Genomic DNA, 22,436 nt, shown 5'->3' with positions numbered 1-22,436 from the left:
TTAAAAATTGGTTATTAGAATTTTTAAATTAACGTTATGTGGCAACTGAGAAATAACTTTGCTGCTTTAAATGTTCATCGATATTACTTAAAAATAACTGAGGAATAACCATTTGACAACAATCAGGATGTTTATAACGAAAGAAAAGACAAAAAAAAAAGACAAATTTCTTTGAATTTAAGAAATAATTATGTTTATTGACAAATTTTTTCAATGATTACAGAATTTCCAGGTTAGGTTTGCTCCGCGCGCTATATCCAATGACATATGAATACCGCGTGACATCATTTTATGAAGGGGCAACTAATTGGTAAAAAGTTGATCCCATTTAAATAAAAGAAATTTATTTAAGATAACGTTTACGCAGATACTAGGAACCAATACTCCTCAAAAACTCCTCCTCACAGTTTTAAGGTTAGTATTTTTAACTATTTATTTTTCAAATCCGTCGAAAAATCCAATCTCCTAAATAAATTGACCACTGACCTTGAAAATGCTAGGAAGGAACTTTTGGAAAGTATTGGTTCCTAAGGACGAAATGTCCGCCTTGACTACCTCTAAAAAATACCCAAAAATGAAAGGAATCGATGATTTAGTTTTTGAGATATTCTCAAAAGAGTGGTTTCTGGATGCAAAGGAGTAGGATGAGAAGAAAATCCATATATGGTATTTGGATTCCTTACATTAACACTTGGAGGGGTTGTCACAATATTCTAAGTAGCTATCTCTATTCCTTTGGTCAAAAAACTGATCAGAAGAATTCTTTCTGTCCAAATTGTTACCATATGGGGAAAGAAGCGGTGGGTCGTTCTTGCTGTGAATGGATGAAATGGCCTCTAGGTGAGTTTCTAAAACATCCAAGACTGTAAGAAGGCGATAGTGTAGTCTCTAATAACTGTTTCAGTACCGGTCAATTTGATCGGGTATGGTAAGAATAGGTATTAAAAAATTTCAGTAGGTTTAGTGTTAAATGAAGAAATTCCACTGTTGATACAATCTTCCCGATGTCATCAATTCCTTTCGTTGCATGCATTCAGTTTCAGCCTAGACAAAAAAAAAACAACAAAATTGAACTTGAATTGAATATTAATCCAATACTAATATATATCGAAATATATTACTGTGCTATCACAAGATTTTTCAATTTGTAAATTAAAACAATTTTTACATTAATTGCTTCTACGCGTTATTTTGTATTAAAAACCATTTGAATTGATAGAATTTCACTAATTTATGGATACATAGTACTTGGTCCACAAAACACGTTTAAATATACCAAAATGTAAAAATATGGTTGCTCAAAATAATTTGGCTTAAGCAAATTAACATGCTAAAATGTAACATTAATTTCTTTTTTATTGTAGTTAAGGGATAAATGTCAAAGAGTTAAGTTCTTAACCATATAAAAGTACAACATTTTAACTATGTTTTCTCAAATTTTCATTTAAAAATCTTAAAAATTCAGCCGTTGAGGTCTAATTTTCAAAAACCTTTGAAAAGAAAACAAAACTTTCGGCGGACAAGATTTCAATTAGGGTATATTTATCATGTCAAAAAAATAAATAAAAAATTTCCAGTTAGTTGATAAGTTAAACTTTACTTGAACGATTCATTTTCAATGAAATTTGGATTTTTGGGAGAATCTAATACGAATAATACAATTATTCTACAATTCTACAGAAAACCATGCAAGCCTTGTCGTCAGATGAGTATTCTCTGAGAAATCTTGTCCACCGAAAAGATTTTTTTTCAAGAAAAAGACTGTCCCAAAAAAACAGATCCCAATGGATGGATTTTTCATTATTTTAAAAGGAGAATTTTAGAAAATATAGTTAAAATGTTATACCTTTATATTCTTTTTGATCGCATTCAATTGCAGTTTTAATGTCCTTAATATGCTTATTTTAATAGAAAACTCTCTTTAAAAGATTTTTTTGGTTTTTTCAAATATTATGCGAAAGAAAAAGAAAAATTATACATCGAATTAACTGATATTTTTTACCTGAGTATTCGGAATTCTCTGGACCATTTTCTTCTCTGACGTCTGGTGTTCCTCAAAACACTACATTCTGTTCATTGTCCCTTTGAATCTTTTCTTTTCTTTCCAAAAAAAAAAAAAAACAAACAAATGATTCTTAATTGCACAATATAAATATTTTTTCTAGTAATGTTTATGCCAAATGGTAAATATTTAAGCTACTGAAGACAAACTATAAATATTTCCGTAGTGTCAGTTTTTGTAAAAAAAAAAAGCACCAATAGCAACCAAAATAAAAATTATATATTGAAGAAAAATAACTGTCAGTTTTCTATCAAAAAAAAAAAAATAAATAAATAAATAAAATTTATTTCATTTTGTACCCTTTTTCCCAATTAGTAGCCCCTTCAATGGTGGAAAAAGAGAGAGAGCTCACTGTGATTTTTTTTTTGAGTGGCTCATATCGAAAATTTAACACTGAATATCTCTCTAAATACAGTCTCCACAGATTAATTATTGATTTTTTGAGGTATTATGAAAATAATCAATGACTTTGATGCACATAATTTGCAAATATTGTCGCACTACTGACAAATCTCACAAAAATTATTAACAATATTTGTGTATTTTGCAATGGAAAGCTACTCTTTAGATGCGCCGGTGAATTCTCTACCAGACCGGCACTTTGGCATAAACATTTCACACAAGGAAGCTAAAGAAAACTCACCAAATACGCACAATGAATTATCAATTGTTTTTGTCACCACACTTGTCACTCAATGCACCATCATTTACTAAACACAATTCGCCAGGCGTTTGACAATTTGCCCCTTGCGCCACACAACGGTGGCGAAAAGAAAATTCTCTTCTTCGTCAATTCGATGAGTTTAATCGGAAGTTATCGTTTGGTTATTTTAAGGTTATTTCGCAAAGTTATTTGTAAGTATATTTCAATGCTCCATAACTCCCTCACAACCAAGTTTTGGGTCTTCGGTCAACGTTTTTACAACTCCATTTTACATTTTGCGAAGTTATCGAACGGTTATCCAACAGTTAACTAACTAAGGTGTGCTGCTTGGGTTGATATATGCTAAAAAGTCCATCTAATTTTGTTCCCATTCCATCCTGTAGCCATGTCCAGAATCACAAGATTTCCGAGCTCATCAATGTGCAGCTTACGACGATGTCCCTTACGATGGATCCCTCTTCAAATGGACACCACATTACGACTACACCGAGCCTTGTGCTCTAACATGCAGGTATGAATATAATATTGCACTTTTAGCATTTATTGAGGGGCTAATCACTTGAAAGACGTTGAAAATTCTTTTGTTGAATTTAAAAATTAGTAAGCTCAATTGTGTTACATGAACTTTTTAATTAAAAAATATATTGTGAAATATAATCGAGAGAAATCGATTAACAACAACCAAATATTACCTAAAATTCTATAATATGACACAAAATGTATAATTCAAAAAACCAAATCATATTACATTAATAATATTACACGTTTTTTGATACAGTAAGTGTCAATAGTTTGTTGCCTCATATATCTTTGGGAAATCCGTAGACGTAGATCATATTTATGTATTTCGAAAAAATGACTTCATGTTACTTCATATAAAAAAATATTGTTTTCCAAAAGTTGTTTAATCACTATTTTGAGTAACTTTTTTTAAATAAGGCAACAAACTTTTGACACATGACAACTGAATAACTTTTGGAAAACAATTATTTTTTATATGAAATAAAATGAATTATTTTTTTCGAAATACATAAATAAGATCTACGGATTACAGGAAAACCATTTTCAAAACGAAAAATTTTAAAAAGTTTTTTTTTCTATTAATTTTTTACATCCGGTTTCCTGAACATTCATCAACAAACTTTTGACACCTGCTTTATAGGGGAAAGCGTGCTACCTTCGGACAACTAAAGCGCGCTACCTTCAAATGGATTATGGATTTGACTAATGACTCTAATCAGAAAGTTTGTGGCATTGGACTAGCTATTAAAATATAATATTATAATTAGTTAAATTCATTAAAAACTTATTAAAAAAAAGAATTATTCGAAGCTGGAATCATCCGAAGGTAGAACGCTTTCTCCTACTTAGAATGTGGTGAATTTCTAATTTGATTAAAATCGTTATCAATTATATTTAAAATTTTCATTTTTAGAAATTTTTATTTTTTTGCAGTTTAAGATATTTATGAATTTCTCAATATTTGTTTGAAATGTTTTTCTTGAACTCGGGAAAATTCATTTGATCTTTGTCTGGTGAAAAGCATCTCGACTGAAGTATACGATCTAAATAAATTTTCAAAACATTTTACACAACTGTTATTGATATCATAAAGCTTCACAATATAATAGTTTACAAATTATAACCAATCTACAATATTTTGGTTTCTGTGTTTTTACCAATTTTAAAGTTACACAATCTCAATAATAATTTTTTTAAACCAAAAATAATAAACTATATATTCTAAAAAAAAATGGTCTAAGAAACGATAAGTGCAAGTTATTATTATTAATTGTATCGGAATACTTTGTTACAATGTAATCATGTTATAGGGTAAGTGTGCGAAATTTCGGCCAGCTTTCAATTTCGGCCACTTTGAGTGTAATTTCGGCCAAGCATCTAAATTTACTAAAATTATGGATCTTATTCTTCGAATAGTAAATTTTTTTTTCTAAAATTATTCTTTTTGGAATTTAACAACACTAAAATCGTTAAGTTTTGCGTATAATTTGGATTAAAATTGTGTTATCGAATCTTTGGCGTGGAGAGAGTCTTACAACCAATGTGACAGATAGCTTGTGTTTCTGACAGTCTAGTAGTTTGTGGTGAAGTGCAAAAATTTTTCCTTCCGAAGTTTTTCATTAAAATTGATTTAGTCTTCATTAATGATTGATTTCGTTCATGTTAATAGGGATTTTTTCTTTAGATTCCGAGTGAAATTTCCCAGCTAGATCACTTATTTCGTGTTACAAAAGAGACAATTTCTAAGAGTCTCTCCAACGAGGTGATGCTTACTATTTCGGCCATGTCTTTTGCTTCCCCAAAATTCTTAATCTTTTTAGTTCTTTTACAATTTCTGGGTTGTAAAAGCCCAAAGAAAGAAGAAAGCATCACCTTTGTGAAAAACAGGATGTGGAAAAGGGTTTTGGAAGAGTTCAGGATGGGCAAATAGCTTTGCAAATCTGCGCGTTAATTTCAGGTACCAAGGTCAATTCTTCAGGTTTTCAGGTTAAATTACAAAATCTCAGAGTTCGTGAGTCCTATAAATGTATTTTAAATTATATATTAAACTCGTTCCGTATGACGTTTCGCAATTACAAATAAGGTGATTACAAATAAGGCGGCCGAAATTCCACTCAAAGTGTCCGGAATACTACCCAAAACAATGTCTATATTTTTATTAATTTTTCAATATTTTACGAAGTGATTTATAGAAAATAAAGAGGATAAGCTACTTTTCAAGGTTTCAAATAACCCCCACAAAAAAGAAGTAACGAGAAATTTTTGATATGTATTAAAAATAATGCATTTCAAACTGGAAACTTTGATGCTTATTAGGTGAGATTCTTAACAATCTCACCTACTATAATCCTAACAAAATTTCATGTCCTCCGATCGCGCTCAAACTTGGCCAAAATGTGTTTCGCCACTTCCTGATCACGAATATATGGGGGGCTAAGTTACGTTCCCGTTCGGCCGGCCGGCCGTCCGGCCGCTCTTTGGAGCTTAATAGCTCCTAAACTAAAAGAGATATCGACTTGCGGTTTTCGGCAAAGGTTAAATATCGTATGAAAATTGCAACATGGTGCATTGACCCCCACCCCCCACCCCTCCTTCCGCCATTTTGAAGACCCCCCTTTTTTTGTTTTCTCAATAGCTCCGGCCCTATGGCATCGAGCGGGCTCAAATTTTAGTATGTTATAGCTGGGCCTTAGAGCTTTCCATCAATACCAAACTTAAGGTCCCCCGACCCCCCTGACCCGAGCTATAAGGGTCCAAAAAAATTTTCTTAAAATGGCCATAACTCCGGTTCTAATTGTCAGAATTTAAAAAATGAGGGCTTTTTGGAAAGCTCTCGTGAAATGCCACTTCCTCTTCTAACATCGCAAGTTCATAAAACCACCGCTAGGGGCGCTATTATTAAAAAGAAAATTTTTAAATCTTAAAAGTTAAATAACTCAAAAATTCCTTATGCAATCGGGCTGAAATTTTAGTATGTTGTAGCCGTTGATTATACCTATCAAACAAAAAAAAACCTTAAGTCGATCCATAACCCCTGACCCGAGCTATAAGGGGTCAAAGTTCGAACATTGACCGGCCTCTATCTCCGGTTCTAATTAACATATCGACATAAATTTTACCTTTTTGGTTTCGTCTCGATGAGCACTTTCAGATGGAAGTTCAAAAAGTCACTACAGGTGGCGCTGTGATAGCGTCAAAATTCATCGAAATTCAAAGTCACTTTTCTCAAAAACGGCATTGTGCAAGTTAATGAAATTTTAGTATGTTGTAGTCCAGTCTAGGACGTTTCCAAAATGGTGCGTATGCGCGCTGTGGTTTCAATAGAACCGGAGATATGAGGGGTCAAAGTTCACGAAATTCAAAAAATCATATCTCCGGTTCTATGTGACCGATTTTGATAAATGAGGGCTTAAACGAAAGATCTCACCAAATGCTACAACTTTCTAGAATATTTGAACTTCGTGGGACCAACACTAGGGGCGCCACAGTCGAAAAACCAATTTCAATATCACATAACCTCAATTATCTCGACTGTCGCTGAACCGATTTTGATGATTACTTCAACATAATTGTAGAGCACATTTGTCTCTACATTTCGTCCATACATCATTTTCCACTCAGACTACGCTATCACTCCGATTTTGCCGTTTAAGTGTGAAAAAATTGATTTTTCCCAAAATAACGCTTTGAAATCACTCAGATGCCAATTTGACTGCTTCTACTCCACCAAGACACTTAAAATAGGGGTTTAAATGGAAAGTCCCGCAAAATACAACAATTCTTTGATATAGTTGAAGTTCAACAAATGACTACTTGGGGAACTCTGGATGAAAAAACGAGTTAAGAAACAAAAAACCTCGCTTATCTTGGCTTCTGAGTAATCGATGAGATCAAGTTCTACGGCAAAATTATAGAGAACATTCTGGTCTACATTTCACCCATATAACACTTTTCTGTCAGTTCATCCAAATCCTTGATATTTTGGTTTAAATACAAAATTTGTATAATTTCACGAATTTGATTCAAGATAACTGAATGGCGTCTCCCAACTTCAGCTCCAAATCGAATTTGTATGCACTCCGAGTTAGCTCACGTTAAGAATCTCACCTACATAAGCCGGTTAGGATTATCTGTCCCTTTGTAACTATGCCGAAATTTGATACACTTACCCTATTGCTGTTTTATTTCGTGATGGAAGAATCCGCTAAGTCCATGTGTAGACCGCCCAGGAGCGCCTTCTCCGTGATGTGGATGCTTCTTCCATGCTCCCAGAGTTTTTGTAGGCAGAGGCGGTGTATTATATTACGTTTTATCACAGTGAAAATGTCTTTTTTCTAGACATTCAGTTGCTTGCACCTGGCGGGACTCGAACTCACAACTTTGATCAGAAAGATCAGAAAGAAGATCAACTTTGAAAGTCAGAGATCTCGTCCGCCCAAGGCCAGCGATCTTGCCTATTGCGCCACTGAGATCCTCACAAGTGCAAGTGATTGGCCCCTTGGTATTCATGATATTCTTTCCCTTAAAGTCTTTTTGTACACTTTTTCCCACGTAAAGAGATTCTTTTGTATTTCAAATACAATTCTTTTATTGTACAGTAATGTTTAGCATAAATGAGAGTTTTTCATAATTTCTCCCTAGAAAATATGGCTTTTTACCCAGATTTCAACAAACCTTTAACAGCGTATTAGGTTTAACCTTTGTCAACACTCAAAACTTAAAAAAAAATAGGTGATAATCGGAGTGTATAATAGGTGTATATTTTTTGCATATTCAAGCAAAAAATCTACTTTCATTATGAAAATCCCGGGTGATATTTGGGTCAATGTTGGGTATTACCATTGGTTTTCTTACCCAGATTGCCCAGAGCTTTTTTATCCACTTTTTCTCTATAACATGCTTTTGTGTGCAAAGGAAAAACTTTCTCAGAGGTTGAAGATAAAATTAAATATTGCCACAGAAGCGTACATTTCTGGTATTTCCACCTTATTATCCCGTCATGTTTTTCACGATTTTTTTTTTTAATTTCTTGCTCCCCTTGGAACTTATCTGTCTTACTCATTACTCTTGCTGTCCGTCAAAGTTTCCAGCAGTGGAAAAATGCATTTTCTCGGGGAGCACGCTTCATTTCAAACCAGGAGTTTTTAATAAATGTTTTTGACATCCTTCAACTGGCGGTTGACGTTCTAAAAGCATTTCATCACCTTTCTTCTGCCATATAAACTCTCTTGAAAAATTAATTGCTTAGTGTATGGTTTCGTAGGGAGTTTTTTTTGCCATATAGCTAAATGCCTTAGAGTTTTCAACTTGGTTTTCAAACAAAACCATTTATTTTCTGTTTTCTCTAACCTCAGAGGTCAACCAGCTCACCTGCCTGATGAAGCAATACCTGGAAGTGTGGAAAATGAATCTGGGGTGGACGATGAACCAAGCGTAATTGTGCAACTATCACCACGTGTTCAGGATGGCACACGGTGTCGACCCGGAAGCTTGGATATGTGTATCCAAGGGAAATGTCAGGTAAATTCAGTGTAAACAATTCTGTCGTGGGAAAAAAAATCACACATGCCCAAAATACAAGCCCACGTAAAAATTAACATTATTCCACGTAGTCTCTTCTCAGGGTAATTTCAATATCATTTTAGTCTGTTTATGTTTTGCGAATAGCGTAGGAGGGTTACAATTGATGTATACACAAGCTTGAGTGGGATGAATTTGCTAGAGGGGATGGTCTGTGACCCACATTTTATTCAATATGAAGTGGTGGAAAATCCTCTCGAGGAGAATCAAATGGGGTATGGGATGTAAAAGTAGACGATTACAAAATACCAGTATAATGGTGAGGAAATAACCATAATTTTCTTCTCACCAAGAGTATCATCGTCTCGAAAAGGGGCAACTCTTGGGGGGATTTTTGGGGAATAGGGTGCTAACAGCATGATTTTCGATGGTGCATTTGAATAAATCGATTCAACCAGCTATGGGAGAGAAATTCATTGGAGCGGAAATGATATCAATAAATTCCCGGAAATCGAGTTGAAAATGGTAAAATTGTCGCAAATTTCAATTTTATATTTTTCACTGCCCATCCTTCTCACCCTTAATATTGAATATGTCTTCTTCAGGAGAATGCTATATCCTATCAAGTTTTGCTCTTTCTCAAATTTTGTCAAGCATATTTTTGTTCAATTTATTATTATTTCTTCCATTTGCATCATTGTAGCTCCATAGAGCTATAATATTGAAAACAAGAAAAGAATCATATATCGCATTTCTGCAAAGAACTTATAGGGTGGAGTCATCACTTATGAAGTTATACAGTTATGGATATTTTGCAAAAATTTTAAGTTCTCACCTGAAACAGATTTCGAAGAATCATTAAATTATTAATTTATGATGTGATTGACAATTTTGCGCTTATTCGAAATCGTTTTTAGGTAGGAATTTTTACACACTATCCATAAGAATATAACGTCCAGGAGTGATGACTCCACCCTATAACTGTTTTTTTTTTGTGAAATATTTAAATTTTTGCATAAAACTTGAGGGCGTAGAGGAAACTGGGGCACTACCAAATACGGGGTACCTCCAAACACTGCGATTTTTTAATCAGATATTCGACTTCAAAGGACAAGACTTACAGAAATTAATAGGAATTATAGAGATGCTTGTCCAGGTCCACTGAAGAAATGATTGCGATAGTCCAAGTAGTTTAAAAATAAAAATCAGTGTTTGGTGCTACCCCGTGTTTGGTGGTGCCCCAGTTTTCCCTAAATGTAGATGGTCAGCAAGTGAACCGTGAGTGGTAGATGAGCTAATTGGGATCGATCAATCTGATCGGTTGATTGAGCCAATCAGTGGATTAGTCTTGATTATCGGCTGATTGGCGCCGATCAATCTTCATGATCGGCTAAGCGGTGTAGATCAGACTCAATTTATTAATAAGCTGGCATGATGAATATTCAATGAGAACACCAGAGAAAGAAAGCAAAAGAAAACAAAATTTTTGCTTGATCTAAATTTTCTGTACCTGGCTTGGAGTGAAAGCTCTGGGCCAGACAGAAAATATGTTTTTGTTCTTGAACTGAAGAAAATTTCCACTGGCGATCACCGGAGGTGTCCTCATAAAATGAGACTCAATGTTCGTTTGATCGCGATGATCAGTCTCCCTGATCTGCTAATCGGCAGCAATCAGTCTCCATGGTCGTCTAATCGTTTCGATTAGTCTACCTGAAAGGATGTGTCATAATAAACCGTAAGTGGCAGACATGGGATGACGATATAATATCTTTTTTCTGAAAAATTGAAATGATAGCTACACTTTTACTGCTCGTACTCAAAGAGAGAGCAGTTATATAATCGTCCTTTTTTTGCAACTTGTCACCGTCCTGAAACTTAATTCTTTAAGGACGATTGCGTCACCGGTGACTTAAAAATGAATTTTTTCCTACGGCCATCCAAAATCGTGTTTTGGTCTAAAAAGTCGGAAAAAGTCATTTTTTCTGACCCTCAATTTTTGACCCTCTCGTCCTTAAAGGGTTAAACGGTAAGAGATATCGACTTCCGATCTCCGATGACCCCCAATAAAAAATCTCCAGACATTGTTTCTTTCCCCTGACGCCCCCTCCATCCTCTCCAAAACCATGTTTTTTGGTAATTCTCAAAATTGGCCCAAGCTTTCTCAATGATTTTCGGATATGTTTCAGAGGTAGTCCAGGCGAATATTTCGTCCAAACCCAAGGGAAGGGCCCATTTTTCAACCGATTTGGTTAAATTTGGATTTTATGGAAAGGCATTGAAATTCTGAACCCGGCTATATCGGTCTTCCACGGTAATGAACCGGTTAAGTACCGATTTTGAATAATTTTTTTTGGATTTTTTTTTATTTGACCTTAAGTTTGTTTCCGAGCTAGAGGTCAAACGGTAAGAAATATCGACTTCCGGTCTTTTACGACCCCCAATAAAAAGAAACAATATCTCTAGACGTTTTTTCCCTTTTCCAAATATCCCCTCTCCATAACCTAAAAACCATGTTTTTTGGTTTTTCTCAAAATTCGCCGAAGCTTTTTCACTGATTTTCGAAGGTAGTCCAAGCGTTTTGTTCAAACATACCTATGACGGAAAAATTAGCCATTTTGAATTATTTAGGGTCAAAGGTCATCCAATTTGGTTCATTTGGTCATCCAATCCATTAAAAATTTAACAGTAGGGGAGACTGGGGCAAAAAGTCACAAATCGAAAATTTTAAAATTCAATATCTTCCAAGACAAATAAGATAGCGGCTAAAATATTTTTCCATAGATAGCCGCCATAAGTCTTCTTCAAAGTCGTAAGTTTGTTAGAATTTGAACAAGGAATTTAGAAAATAAAAAATATCGAAATTTTTAGCCCTATTTTTGAAATATTTTCCGTGCAGAAGATATCAATTATTAGCTACTTATTTTCCAAAATTGAAGCACTGGTGAATATTTCCCAAATTATCAGGTTATTCTTTGAATACAAATCCGCGAATTCCATTTCAGAATTTTACAAAGATTCTTTGCTCCAGAAATCCTTTTATTAAAAACGACCACTTAGGGTAAAAAGTAACAAAAGCTATGGAGCAAAAAGTAACAAAAACCGAAAAAATTTCTGATGTCCCACGGTGAAAGGAAACGTCAATGGTATGTGTCGCCGCTTGTTGTTTGCATTGGTCAAACGATTTGCAGTCTTTAGTGTGTTTTTTGTAAAATAGCTTAAAATGCGCTTTTCTCGCTCAGATAAAGAAAACGGTGTTTTACAAGTGAGAAGAATAAATTTCCTATGAAAATATGTAATCTAGGTATTTTACTTAAATTTACGGAATCCCGTAATAAAGCGAATCAAAATGTGATAATATCTTACGCCTGATTCTATTTGCCTCAGCAATTTTGAGAATGATCACAAAATTACCTTTTAGAAAACGGCTCGATAAATATATTTCCTTACAAAATAGAAGAAAATGACTTTCACAGAGTTGTAGAGCAGTAAATTTTCTATAAAACTGTACTAATTAGAAATTTTGGACTTCTTGCCCCAGTCTCCCCTAATAAAATAATTAAAAGTATTGAAATTATTATGTAAGTTTTGCAAAAAGGAGTGTAGAGGGAGATGGGGCTATATTGAGCTGGAGCTGCATTAAAAATACAATTTTTCCGCGGGTTTATAAATAAAGCAGAACTTTAACGATAAAGAACAATTTTACGAAGTATTTTTTTTGTGTAGTCTGAATCCTAAGTTAGACAGTACGACATATAGTTTCTAAGTTAAGAAATTAGATGCTCACTTCAGTCACTATAATAACTCACTGGTACTGATCCAAGCTTACGATTCATAGTGCTGCAAAAATGTGATTTTTTTGTAAATCAAGGTTTATCTTAATTCATTTGTCACTAAACTGATGAAACATTACTAAAATGTATTGAGATCAAGGAAAAGAACATTGTACTCTCACTTCTATGTTATTTGCCAGATTTTCAAATTATTATTTCCGACAAATTTAGGGTGAGGATAATTCCGAAAAAGCTAAAATATTAATCATTTTCTTAGAGGATATAATTTTGAGAAAAAATTGTCCCTCAATAGGAAGACTTTTTTCTCATATTCATAGCATATTTTAGCAAAATTCAAGTGCAATGTTCAGTAAATTTGACAATTTTTCGCCAATTTGAATTTGTTGAATTTCTTCTTGCTGAAATGCGAGATAAATACTGTACAAATTTGCTCGCAATTTGAGAGTTTGGGTGAAAAGTTTTCTCCATGGAAATCCGCATAAGAATTTCAACTGGATTTGGTGGGTGAAAGTTGATTGTGTGAATACACCATTTCACAGGGGTGGAATAATTCAGAAGATGGGACAAAATTTCACGGTTCTTTAGGGCTTGGGGTATGAGATATAAGATCAGTAACACTAACAATATGCTGAAATTTTCTACTTTCATCTCTACCTTTTTTCTGAAAACATTTTAACATTGATTTCATGGAATTTTCTCCGATTTCCCCCGCAAAAGAAAAAACCCATTCCCTGAGCAAAAGCAATGTTCTTTCCTGGGTTGAACATTGAAAATAGTAAGAGGGGAAGAAAATAGGAATGGTAAGAAGCGACAAATTGTCACAGACAAAAGTTACTCTTCCTTTTGCTAAAACTTAGTATGAAATCACCAGCCGAAAAATGTGTCAAAAAAAGTGCTATAAGACGTGGTGTTAAGAGCCACAGAAGGACATTAATAATTTCACGGAGGAAAAAGTTGGTCCATTGAGTGGGTCTTGTTACATTCCATGTCTTCCTGGTACAGAAGGAAAATGGAAGAAAATTAACTTTACACCATTCACAGGACTTTTCTTTCTCAAACCCCACAGCAATTTTCCACCTACTCAGACACATTTTCTCTCTTTTGGGATAATGTGTAAGATGAAGAGGAAAAGTGCAGTCATTGAGAAGAACAAGTTATTATTGCTCGCACTTTAAGAGAAAGGGCAATAGATTCTTCGATTTTAGCTGAGTTTCTTATTGCAATTCACATACGGGGAATCATATCATACTTTAAAATGCAAAAAAAACACAACTCCTACTTCAAATGTGACCCATTGATGTCATTTGTGGTAAATGTTTCTTTTTGTTTATACAAAATTCGCTTTGTACCAAGCTGTACATAAGTGAAACCCTAATTATTTTTATTAAATCCATAAAAGTGCAGGTCATATCAACTTGGTATCTTAGCCATATTTTTGAGAAAAATCTACGAATAAATTTGGATAATTTCACTACATCGGTAAGTTAAAAATTACACTTACATGAAAAAAATATTTTGTAAAAATGTTCGTAAATGTGAATTCCTATGGGGCACTAACGAAATGCTCGTAAATCGTATAACCCATAAACAAGTTCGTAAAAATTTGTACTTTTTCACAAACATTGTTCGTAGCATGATCACATGATGAACAGTTTTTGTACTATTACAAACCTTTGTTCGTAAATATTCGTAAACGCACAAATATGTTCGTAAAAATTTTGTCATTTGTTCGTAAAATGTTCGTCAGGCAAACAAATATTTACGAACAAATGACAAAATTTTACAAATATATTTGTGCGTTTACGAATATTTAAGAACAAATATTTGTAATAGTACAAAAAATGCTCATCAAGTGATCATGTTACGATTAATATTTGTGAAAAAGTACAAACTTTTACGAACTTGTTTGTGGGTTATACAATTTACGAGCATTTCATAAGACCTCCATAGGAATTCACAAACAATTAACGAACATTTTTACAAATTTTTTTTCTGTGTACGAAATCGGGGGTCTAAATTTTGACTTTAGCATTAAGTCACTTAACCCAATTTGACGTTAAAAAATTAAGAAGCGGTAAATCGTGCACGAATTGTCTTTATACTTTGTTTCAACATTCAGATGCATGATAGTTCTCCAAGTTCGAAATCACTATACATTACCAGGGGGCGTATTCTCTAACGGTATGAGAACATTATATCACAAAGTTAAAGTCTCTATGTTATGTAATAAATTTAGGAAAACTCTGTAAATTAATAATAGCTTATTACATGTCTTTGCAATGGTCCTTCAGGGCTCAACTTGTTGCATTACTCTTTACTCAATGTTGTCCTACTACCCAGTTTTCTGAGAAAATTTGTCATTGGTAATTATAAGACTGTTACAGAATTCGCGTTCAGGAATCTACACTCAATTCCACAGTGCAGTATTTGAGACTGCTTACATTATCATTTTAAACTTGTAAAAATTTAAGATTCACGTTAAACTTTCATCACACATATTTAATGAAATTTTTAATATTTAATGAAATATTTAATGAAAAATAAATACAATACAATACAATATCATACAATAATAATAAATTTATAAAAATTTTGATTCCTCGAAGACCTTGGATGAAATCTTTTGGATTAATTTTAAAACTCAAAGGTTTTATTTCGAATCTTGCAGTGGTTCGAATATGGTCCATCTTTTAAAGAGATTAAAGATCAATCTTTAATTTTTACTTGTGTAACATAAATTAAGCATGAATTTACATTGAAAGTCGGATCATCACCACAATATAAAATGATTTTTACTGCTCGAAATCAAAGAGAGAGCAGTTATATAATCCGCTTTTTTCAACTTGTGTCACGGCTAGAGGCAAAACGGTAAGAGATATTGACTTCCAGTCTTCGACGACCCCTCCCCTCCAGAAGTCAACATTATTTAGGACAGTGTTTTTTCTTTTTCACGCCATCCCCCTCATTTTCCGCTAAAACCATGTTTTTTGGTTTATTTCGAAAACGGCTCCTACGTTTTCTTTTATTTTCGAATATGTTTTAGATGTAGTCAAAGTATATATTTCGTGCTTTGAAACGTATGTTTCTAAAACCATTTCGATATTGAATTTTCGAAGATCAAAATTTAACCACTTTGGAGAGCCTATTTTTCAACCGATTTGCTTAAATTTGCATTTTTTTAAAGATCTTGAAATTTCCAACCCGATTGCGTCCGACGTAGTATGAGTTGGTGTAGAATTTGTATTTGATGTATCTTTCTCCTATTTACTTTTTTTATTGTTCGAAAGCTTGTTACTCATGCTAAAATCTAAAATCTACTTATCTTAAGCAGTTTCCTATTTCGAAATGGTGTTGTTTTTTTTAAATTTATCATTCAATTTTATCGATAGTAAAGCTGTATGTACCCAGATGCGAAAAGATGATAACACAGATAGGCCTTTCTCATGAGTTCGAGCATTCCGCAAAGCTGGGACGCTTTGCCATCTCTTTTGAAATAGGTGTGATTATGAAGGAATCATACCTAAAAAGAATTCCGTTTTGTATCTTTATTTTTGATATACGTGTTCCATTAGAGAAATGCAGCACTATTTGTAAAAGATAGTGAAAAACAGTGAATTATGTTCAAACGATCACTTTATTTTTAAGATTGAACCGGTTTCAAAGAGTTCTAAACCAGTAAATGACCGTTTATGAACCGATAAATATTTTTTGTCCGAAAATTGTATATATTTCTCCTAAGCTATTTTGGAGAATATTTTGAATGATTTATGAATTGGTTCAAATCAGTTATGAACTGTTAAATGGTAAACGATGAGAAAATATTTTCGAGATATAGTATCTAAGTTACGCATTCGAGTTCGAACATTTCGCAAAGTCTACAACGCTTTACCACCCTTTTTTTAACATTATGTTAAACGTGTTAAACATATCCTGAGATTATTTATGTATCGCTTTTATTCGGTATCCAAAAGCAAAAGCAAAAAAAACTTGAGATTTCGAGCATTTTGCGAATTTTCCTTGGGCATTGATATGTACCAGAGAAATCCAACAGTTCCACCCAGAAAGGCAAAAAAAAGCTCTGCAGAGAGTATATTTTCGATTTAGCATAAATTCAACCAACCCCTGAAAATGCTAGGGATGAAAGTTTTCCAAGGTGCACTGCAGAGGTGTTCATGAGAATCTCTTCAGTAACCTCAGGAGGATTAGTGTGAATTTGTGTATAAAATAGGGGGTGTGCCGACATAAAATTTGATTTACCTGCTCAAACACCATGTCGTGCTTTCCAACTCTCCAGCAAACTAATCCTCTGGATTTAATTTTACTAAATTGTGCCATGAGAAATATTTCGCGGTGTGTAAACTCCATCGTAGAGTTTTCGCATGAGTCTTGAGGCCAGAGGATTCCCCCAATTGCCATTATCGCAACCCATGAGTGACAAGTTGGTGGGAAAATGTTGGCGAATGTTGGCAAAATGTTGGTACTGTGTTAGGCAGAAGGAATATTTTGATAAAATGTGCAAATTGTTCCTCTTTTGCAGCGTGTCGGCTGTGACCTGCGAATTGGGTCAAACAAGAAGGTGGATGCCTGTGGAGTCTGTGGTGGCGATGGCAGCTCCTGCAAGCAACCTCTCTATCACTGGGACACCACGGAAATGTCTCTATGCTCAGTTACATGTGGGGGAGGTGAGTAGGAGATACCTTATCGTCAAATGCAACTTTATTCTTCAGGAGGGTTAAAATGAAATTTTTATCTGCTTTTATCCCCTCTATCACAGTATACTCCTGTTTACCTTGCAATTATTCTTGGACATGATAAAAAGTATCATAAAGCAAATATCTTGTACTGCAATCTTTAGATGTAAAATATTCTTCGTCAGTCTAACAAATACCCTGCATAATTTTTAATCCAACGTATTAATCTGTAAGAGACACTGCTAAATTGTTCAATGATGTTGATAAAATTCATTCATTCCACAAACTCATTTATTTTACAATCATCTACATTTTCCTTCAAGCTAGTACAGCTATTACATAATTTAAAAAAATTAATATTCGAAATCTACTGAATGCACAGTAGTTTAAATTTGGGAAAGACGGACACTCAAATAGAAGTTCTACTCGAAATCCATTTCAACAGAATCTCAACAGGTTTTATTAAGAAGTTTAACTGATAGTGAGTTTCTATTTAATAGCAAAAAATGTATTTTTTTTTGAACTTTCTAAATATATTCCGCAACGAGAATAGTTAGCTGAAAAAAGCAGAGTTTTCAGAATATTTTTGCAGAGTCTATCAGCAAATTATGCTGATCGGTCAGCAATTCTCGAACATAAAGTGGTAACCAATTATATGGAAGTGGCACTGCTTCGCGAGAGTTATTTTAAGATTAGCAGAATTCAGCTGTACTTACGAAGGTTTTAAGCTGAATTGAAATCAGATAGGGTAAGTGTGCCAAATTTCGGCATAGTTGCATGCAAGCGAAAAAGTCTCAAGTTTGAAATGTAATATTTTTAATACAAATTGTTTTTTTTAATTCTTTCTTCTTAAGGAGCGTTGCTTGGAACCTTCTAGACAGTTTATCGTCTTTATTTACTCTAAAATCATTCTTATTACATTTTAAAATGAATAAAAATGTAAACATAGCTTTGGTGCCCTATTTCGGCCACCTTCATTCTCATAGTTCCTTGCCCTTCCGGAATTCTTCCAATGTCTTTTTCACGTCTTCTTGTTTGTCAAAGCTACATTTTTTGCTATTCTTTCGCATTGTATAATCTCTAGAGTATGTAAAAAGTAAAAATTTATGGAAATTCAAGAAACAAAAAAGGTGGCCGGAATTGCAAGCTGGCCGGAATTCGACACACGTACCCAAGCATTTGGTGATCGCTTGATATCTTGATGAAAGAATCGCTTGATGAAAGAATCTCAAAATCGGAATTGAATTCAAAATTACAGTTTTGAAGACCACCATTCTAAACAGATCTACGCGAATAGAACGTTTTGGTGAAATCACAATAAGGTTGTCCAGGAGTCGTCGAAAAGCACCAATCACAGAGAGAAATTTTGTAGATAAAAATCTTTTCTTCACTTTCGGATTGCCCAATGCGAATGAAAAACTCCCAGCAAATTCAAAAAGAAGACAAAAATCAAAATTGTGTTAAAAATCAGAAAATTGTGAAAAGACGGTGTACAAAAGTGCCCCCGTTTTTTTCTCTAGACTAAAACTCTAAACAAGTCTTACACAGAATAATGTTTGAAAGACGAAGCTGCTAATGAGTACTTTGAGACCGAACCGAAAGTACAGGAGTTAATTTATGCTTTCCCTGAGTGATTGGTGCATCCCGATGACTTCTGGAATCGTCTATTTTCATTGTTATTAGGTGAGATTCTTAACAATCTCACCTACTATAATCCTAACAAAATTTCATGTCGTCCGATCGACCTCAAACTTGGCCAAAATGTGTTTCGCCACTTCCTGATCACGAATATATATGTGGCTATTTTACGTTCCCGGCCGGCCGGCCGGCCGCTCTTTGGAGCTTAATAGCTCCTAAACTAAAAAAGATATCGACTTGCGGTTTTCGGCAAAGGTTATATATCGGGTGAAAATTGCAACTTGGTGCATTGACCCCCCACCCCCCACCCCTCCTTCCGCCATTTTGAAGACCCCCCTTTTTTTGTTTTCTCAATAGCTCCGCCCCTATGGCATCGAGTGGGCTCAAATTTTAGTATGTTATAGCTGGGCCTTAGAGCTTTCCATCAATACCAAACTTAAGGTCCCCCGACCCCCCTGACCCGAGCTATTAGGGTCCAAAAAAAATTTCTTAAAATGGCCATAACTCCGGTTCTAATCGTCAGAATTTAAAAAGTGAGGGCTTTTTGGAAAGCTCTTGTGAAATGCCACTTCTTCTTCTAACATCACAAGTTCATAAAACCACCGCTAGGGGCGCTATTATTAAAAAGAAAATTTTTAAATCTTAAAAGTTAAATAACTCAAAAATTCCTTATGCAATCGGGCTGAAATTTTAGTATGTTGTAGCCGTTGGTTATACCTATCAAACAAAAAAAACCTTAAGTCGATCCATAACCCCTGACCCGAGCTATAAGGGGTCAAAGTTCGAACATTGACCGGCCTCTAACTCCGGTTCTAATTAACATATCGACCTAAATTTTACCTTTTTGGTTTCGTCTCGATGAGCACTTTCAGATGGAAGTTCAAAAAGTCACCACAGGTGGCGCTGTGATAGCGTCAAAATTCATCGAAATTCAAAGTCACTTTTCTCAAAAACGGCATTGTGCAAGTTAATGAAATTTTAGTATGTTGTAGTCCAGTCTAGGACGTTTCCAAAATGGTGCGTATGCGCGCTGTGGTTTCAATAGAACCGGAGATATGAGGGGTCAAAGTTCACGAAATTCAAAAAATCATATCTCCGGTTCTATGTGACCGATTTTGATGAATGAGGGCTTAAACGAAAGATCTCACCAAATGCTACAACTTTCTAAAATATTTGAACTTCGTGGGACCAACACCAGGGGCGCCACAGTCAAAAAACCAATTTCAATATCACATAACCTCAATTATCTCGACTGTCGCTAAACCGATTTTGATGATTACTTCAACATAATTGTAGAGCACATTTGTCTCTACATTTCGTCCATACATCATTTTCCACTCAGACTACGCTATCACTCCGATTTTGCCGTTTAAGTGTGAAAAAATTGATTTATCCAATAATAACGCTTTGAAATCATTCAGATGCCAATTTGACTGCCTCTACTCCACCAAGACACTTAAAATAGGGTTTTAAATGGAAAGTCCCACAAAATACAACAATTCTTTGATATAGTTGAAGTTCAACAAATGACTACTTGGGGCACTCTGGATGAAAAAACGAGTTAAGAAACAAAAAACCTCGCTTATCTTGGCTTCTGAGTAATCGATGAGTTCAAGTTCTACGGAAAAATTATAGAGAACATTCTGGTCTACATTTCACCCATATAACACTTTTCTGTCAGTTCATCCAAATCCTCGATATTTTGGTTTAAATACAAAATTTGTATAATTTCACGAATTTTATTCAAGATAACTGAATGGCGTCTCCCAACTTCAGCTCCAAATCGAATTTGCATGCACTCCGAGTTAGCTCACGTTAAGAATCTCACCTACATAAGCCGGTTAGGATTATCTGTCCCTTTCACATTGTATTTCTCCCACAAAGATTTCTTAAAAATCATGTGACGCTTGCCCGATGCTATGGATAAAACAAAAATCATTAGCAAATTAGAATAGATTTCATCACGTTATGAACTGATAAAAGATTTTTTGAAAAGACTCTTTTTCTTCAAGATAGTTCGAAAAGTGGTTTTTGACCGATTCTGGAAAATTCATATTTTTGCACCTATAATTTTCGATAGAGATTTGAACAAATGATAATCGGAATACAACTTACTCGAATTTCGAAAAGTCTCGTGTCTCAATCTTCGCTTTTATGTAAAGAAAAATAACGCAATGACGCACATAATATTCCTGATCCATTATATTTTCCCTCATAATCACTTTAGATGTCTTTTTATAGCTTCTTAACGTTAAATGTATCATACATTTTTTCCACCTTTTACGAAAATTTAATTCGAAAATTCGAAATTGAATTTGAATTTTCCGAGAACAACGACATTTGATGCTAATAAAGTTCCATATATTTTTTTTTATTTAAGACATTATTGGAAAATTAAATTTCAGCTGTGAATGGAAAGATTGTAAGGTTTCGAATTCACGTGTGACAATGCCATAAGACTTACGGGATTGCCCTACAGGACTCTATTTAGAGAGCTCTATTCTATCAATCTATCAATATACTCAGAGAAATCTGTAATCATTTTTTAATGATATTATGAAAATAGCAATAAAACCATGCAATTTTATTTTCTTAAAGTTTCTAGCTTCCTTATAAGAATTTTAAGTTGAGAATGAATTTCTTTGTCCTTTTCACTAATATTGTTTACTCTAACGGAAAACAATCATTGCATTGATTTCCATTATTCAATAAAACTGCATGAGACAAAGAATATCTGATTGATACGTTGAATATAATTAATAAGTCAATTGTGAAAAATATTTGAAGAAATTTTAAAGATATATGAAAATGGAATCATAGTTCTTAGACTAGATTTTTTTTCTATTAAATCATATTTGAAATAAAAACAACTGTTATATGCAGATGTAAAAATCCACACTCACTCGGATATCGACTTTTTATGCGGTTAGGGGAAACTGGGGTACCACCAAACACGGAGTAGCACAAAACACTGTGATTTTTTAGTCAGATATATGCGACTTCAGAGGACAAGACGTATAGAAATGGCAAAATTTTTTTGGTCAGTAAAAAATTCAAATTGCTCAGTAAAAAATCAAATTCTGACCAAGTTTGACTTTTCTTCGACCGAATTTGATTTTTTACTGACCAGATTCTTTATTTTTTACTGTCCATATCTTATTTTTTACTGACCAAATTTGACTTTTTACTAACCAAATTTAATTTTTAACTGACAAAATTTCATTTTTTACTGACCAAGAAGTCGCAGCCCTATAGAAATTTATAGGCGCTATATGGATGCTTGTCCACTGAAGAAATAATCGAGATAGTCTAAGTAGTTTAGAAATAAAAATTAGTGTTTGGTACTACCCCGTGTTTGATGGTGCTCCAGTTTACCCTAAATCTTTAATGTGAAACTGATTGAACAGACTTCTGTTCGCTTGGTACGTAATCCCAAGAAATTTTGTGTTTATGCACAGAGAGAGCGACAATCATAACAAGTGATTCCTAACCCACAAATTTAACCCAAATAGAGACAGGAAAAAATTCCTGCCTCCACCCAAGCTTGA

General features: G+C 34.1%; 1 protein-coding gene and 1 long non-coding RNA gene across 5 annotated transcripts in view; one reads left to right on the top strand and one right to left on the bottom strand.

The window, feature by feature from the left end:
• The window catches only part of LOC129807031 (protein madd-4), a 168,141-nt gene that overhangs the window by 80,022 nt on the left and 65,683 nt on the right, over window positions 1–22,436 (top strand). For all 4 annotated transcript variants that reach the window (XM_055855981.1, XM_055855980.1, XM_055855983.1 and 1 more), the window contains 3 exons: window positions 3,110–3,237; window positions 8,603–8,768; window positions 17,097–17,241. In XM_055855981.1, the coding sequence (XP_055711956.1) occupies window positions 3,110–3,237; window positions 8,603–8,768; window positions 17,097–17,241 (439 nt within the window). The remainder of the gene's footprint in view (window positions 1–3,109; window positions 3,238–8,602; window positions 8,769–17,096; window positions 17,242–22,436) is intronic.
• On the bottom strand, window positions 208–2,754 carry LOC129807110 (uncharacterized). Its single transcript, XR_008752239.1, has 3 exons — window positions 2,706–2,754; window positions 2,003–2,095; window positions 208–1,044 (listed from the first exon to the last, which is right to left on the bottom strand). It is a non-coding gene; the product is annotated as an uncharacterized LOC129807110 (long non-coding RNA).

The sequence above is a fragment of the Phlebotomus papatasi genome, chromosome 3 (assembly GCF_024763615.1).
Source record: "Phlebotomus papatasi isolate M1 chromosome 3, Ppap_2.1, whole genome shotgun sequence".
Classification (NCBI taxonomy): domain Eukaryota; kingdom Metazoa; phylum Arthropoda; class Insecta; order Diptera; family Psychodidae; genus Phlebotomus; species Phlebotomus papatasi.
Note: the sequence above shows the minus strand (reverse complement) of the source record. Positions and strands in the feature narration are given on the sequence as shown.